The sequence below is a fragment of the Frankliniella occidentalis genome, unplaced genomic scaffold (assembly GCF_000697945.3).
Source record: "Frankliniella occidentalis isolate FOCC.00 unplaced genomic scaffold, Focc_3.1 Scaffold156, whole genome shotgun sequence".
In the NCBI taxonomy this organism is placed as follows: Eukaryota; Metazoa; Arthropoda; class Insecta; order Thysanoptera; family Thripidae; genus Frankliniella; species Frankliniella occidentalis.
The window spans coordinates 685,772-689,884 of record NW_026267282.1 but is presented as its reverse complement, the minus strand read 5'-3'; the positions used below and the strand labels follow the sequence as shown (position 1 = coordinate 689,884).

At 59.2% G+C, this 4,113-nt stretch overlaps 1 protein-coding gene across 1 annotated transcript in view; it reads left to right on the top strand.

The window, feature by feature from the left end:
- Positions 1-1,909: 1,909 nt before the first annotated feature.
- The window catches only part of LOC113204096 (NAD(+) hydrolase sarm1), a gene marked incomplete in the record, with an annotated part of 76,297 nt that continues 74,093 nt past the window's right edge, over positions 1,910-4,113 (top strand). The window contains 1 exon segment of the mRNA XM_052271262.1: positions 1,910-2,267. Within this exon segment, the coding sequence (XP_052127222.1) occupies positions 1,911-2,267 (357 nt within the window).

Here is a 4,113-nt window from a genome sequence, read left to right as displayed (position 1 = left end):
GAGAATAGTGGCCTAGTGGACGTCGGTGCGCGCGGCGGCGGGTGGCGAACGGCGGCGGCCGGGCACCACGGCGGCCTAGGCTCTCTGCGCGGGAACGCGTCTTCCGAATCGCGTCGCCTGTCTTGTGCGTGTGGGGTGTGGGTGTGCGTGTGTCGTCGCGTGTCGTGCAGTGTGCCATGCCCTGATAAGTTTGTGGCCAAAGTCGTCGATAATACATCACCCCAGCAGCGAATTTTAAAAACAGCCAAGTGAGTCTTACCCGTTTATCAAAAATAAATGTGGTGCTCAGTCACTATCTTTACGAATCTCGCTCTTCACTGTTTGAGCGTTAGTCACCCAGAAAGATGATAAGGTGCGGCAACCATCTCATGGTCAGCTCAGCGAGCACTATAAAATGCGTTTTATACGAGTCACCCAGCTAGCAAACCCGTAGTCTCTGTCACAATACCGCACCGAGAAAAATATTTGTCACGATATCTTTCTTTTTGTCCGGGCGTGGTAGTTGGTCCTCGATTTTTTGACGGCTGCTCCAGCTTTTTGTTCAGCTGGGTTTTTGAACTTTCCCATCCCCTGCCGGCGCTGTGCTCTCTCACTCTTTCACTCTCTCTCTCCCTCTTTCTCTCTCTCTCCCCTCTCTCTCTCTGCTCCCCATTCATCCCGGGCCAAACGCACGTGCGGCTGCAGTAAAACGACAAAGCTGCTGCAGCAGCGCTGCCGAGCACGCGCTGTGGGGCTGCATCTGTCCCGCTCGCACTCATGTCGCACTCGGCTGCAGTCGCAGACAGAGAGATGCAGCCACAGTCCGAATGGCCTTTCACTCCCCCGTCCGGCTGGTCGCGGCCGGCGCTGCTCCATGGCGCGCTCCATGTAGGGCGTGCCCGCGGCTGACCGGTTACTGTGCATACCGGTCGCCACGGCGTCGCCAGAGTCTTAAACTAACCCGACGACGACGAAACTTTGTTCAAGTCGCGGTGAATTCCAATCGCCAACCCCGGCGTCTCAAGTATCTGGCGCCAAGGTTTAAAAGTAACAACATCAACACGACGCGGACACCGCTGTTGTTGTTTCTGTCGCGGCGTCTCTCAGCGCGTCTGTCAAATAAGTCAAAATGGCACGTCGCCTCTCGGCTGCCCTCCCCTCCCCCTCTCCCCCTACAGCCGCCATCCCCGTCCCCCGCGAGTGATCTCGCGACGCACGAACCCCCTCCGCTCGCCACCTGCCACCCCCGGACATGCCTACGGCGTGCCAAAATTACCTGAACATTGGCGATGGGTACTCACCCCTTAATAAACCGCCGTGACACCTGGCCGAGCCGCCGAGGCCGCGTCGAGGCGGGGGCGCGGGGCGGAGGGGTTGCGACCTTCCCCGCGCCCTGGCGCACCGGTTCATGGAGACGACACCGCCTCGCTGCTGGCACAGGCAGCCCCGCGCCACGCCACGCCCCGCAGCGCCTTGACGTGAACTTGGCAGCGGAGGGCGCAGCCGTCAACCAGGACCAGGACCGGAACGGTGGCTATGTGCATGGCAGCTAGGGCCCCGTCCGCCACGTCAGGGTCCCAACCCCCGCACCAGGTTGGCGCCATTCAGCGATTCGGGGATTCTGCCAGGGAAACAGGCGACCAGGCCCCTGCGCGTTAACCGACGACCAGGAGATAGCGTTTTACCGCTCTCCGCGCCAGATAGGCAACGAGCAAACCATTCGGACCTCATGAAAAAGTGACCGGGCGCCGAGTGCCAAAACTTAAATTTGTGAAGTAGTTTTTCCTGATCGCGATATTAGTACACAGGCCGAATCGACCGCTCTGACGTTTAGGAAAATATTTAGCTGAAATTCATTTTTACTTTAAATTATTACTGTTGCCTCGCCTACGTATAAATAGCTAACAATTTATTCTTTTTTGTTTCAAAGGATGCGTCGTGGGCAGGTGTCGAGCATCGCCAAGGCGACACCCCCTTCCACCCCGACTCCCGGCCTGGGGGAGGACCAGGCGAAGGAGCCGTCCTGGCGGACCAAAACCACCAACGCCTCTTCATCCGCACCGTCCACCCCAGGCGGCGCGGGCGCTGGCTCGTCCCCCGGCGGCGGCGGCTCCGGGACCCCGGCGACCAAGTCCCCCGCGACCGCCAAGGCGCCATCCGGACCCGCCTCGGCCGGGTCCATACGCCGGGCCAACAGGCCACCGCTCAAGCTCATCACGGGGGACAAGACGGTGCTGAACCCCACAGCGAGCGCGGTCCAGGCCCCGGCCACCGCGCCCGTAGCCAAGGTGAGTGTGGGCTCGAGAGCGCCCAGCAGGTAGGCAGGCCAACCAGCGCGGCTGTCTTTAGTTGAACAGTCTAAAGTGTTGCACAACCTCTCACCGCCTCTACCGTTTGGAGTAAAATCCTGTTTGTTTTTGTTAGCTCCATGTAGCTTCCTCCCCTACATTATCGGGGCAAAATATGGTAATTTCTCAATCATATTCCCGTAGATTTCCAAATTCAAAATTCTCCGAGAGATCTTGTCTGTAGGTATAGCGTCAGGCTATTGTGAGGTGCGGAGGAAGCCTCTCCCCCGACGGTACTCCTGTCACATTCTTGGCGCTCGCTCCGATGGCCGCGCGCCTCTGGCCCTGGCCCTTGACGCATTGCCCTTCGCGGCGACGCCGCAGACAGCGAGGCGTCCCGGCGCTCTGCCGCGCGTCGTCCGAGATGAAATAGAGCGTCCCTAACTCCTTAACTCATCCCGCTGTCTCGGTGGCGGTCGCAAAGCAAAACTGCTAGAGGGAGAGGTATTTCTGTGGAAAGATTAGCGGGGAGTGATCCTTACGCCTCGCCCGAGAGGGGCGGGCGCCGCCCACCGCGCCAGGTGCAGGTTTGTGTTATCTAGGGCTTGGAGGAGCCCGCCGCCTTGAGGATGACTAGCCGACCGAACTGTTTTGCGCGTCGCACTGTGTAATTCACTTAAGCCTGAGCTGCGATATGGGAGAGTGTACGCGTGAAAGTGGCGCGACCTGATCTTATCTTAGTACTTGTCCATCTCCGAGTTTTAAAATTTATGTGGCGTCATCCTACTTGCGTGGAAAATCATCATACTTAAATTAATAGGCATCTCTGGTTGACATACATTAAGGCTGCACTCAAAGCGAGGCTCAAAGGCACTCCTGTACGTTTTCCCATATCGCATTGAACAAAACAAAACTAAACTAGCGTGTCTGTTCGCTGCGCTCCGGTGTTGCGAACCTCGCAAATTCAAAAGAGCGACTCTTTAACACGCGGTGGGGGTGAAGAGGAAAGGAGTCAGAGTGACCGCCAGCAAAGGGTGGTGCGAGGATCTTGGGCGCCGTGAAGCATCGCCGCCTGCAGCAGCTCGCGCCAAGGCGGTCCAGCAAGCGGGTCGGCCGCGCGGCCCACCCGCCGCGGCGGTAGGCAGCCGCTCGCGCACCCGAGCGCAGCGGCGTGGGCGACGGGCCCGGCGCGCTGCGCTGCGTGCCCGCGCTTTAGCTTTAACAGCGCGGTTTAAACAGCGCGCGGCGGCGGGCCGTTCGACTCGCGCAGCTACTTTCCTTCAAGCTTTACGACCCTCCCAGCCTCCGCCGTCTTTATCCCAGACTTATTTTCGAACAAGTCGCTTAATACGCCGACCCGCCGCGCAGAACTCGCTCAAAATGCATTGCAGTTTTGATGTGGTGATCCCGCAGAATGGTCGGCTCTTTCAGCTCTTTCCTACACGGCCGAGCGCTCTGCGCCGGCCCGGCGCTCCACGCCGCCACCGCCAATAAAAAAGGAGAGCTCACATGGGAAACAATTTGGTCAAACCGCTTCTTAGAACAGCAACAAACCCGGAACGTCACGGAACAGTTAACTTTTGTTGTTCGTGGGGCTCGCTGGACGCGCTGGACGCTCTGCGGTGGTGACGATGCGTGATGCAACCGAGGCGCAACGCTCCAGCAGCGGCGACGGGCAGGCCGATCGGCCGCGAGCCGCGCGCCAAGGGGATACATTTCAAAACGAGACAAGAAGTAGTGCTGCTGTACGAGACAAGTTAATCCCCTGCTGATTTACCGCCTTGCTGCTGGCGCTGCTCGCTGCGCAGCTCACACTGGCGCCGTGGCGTCTCCTCGCCAGCACGCA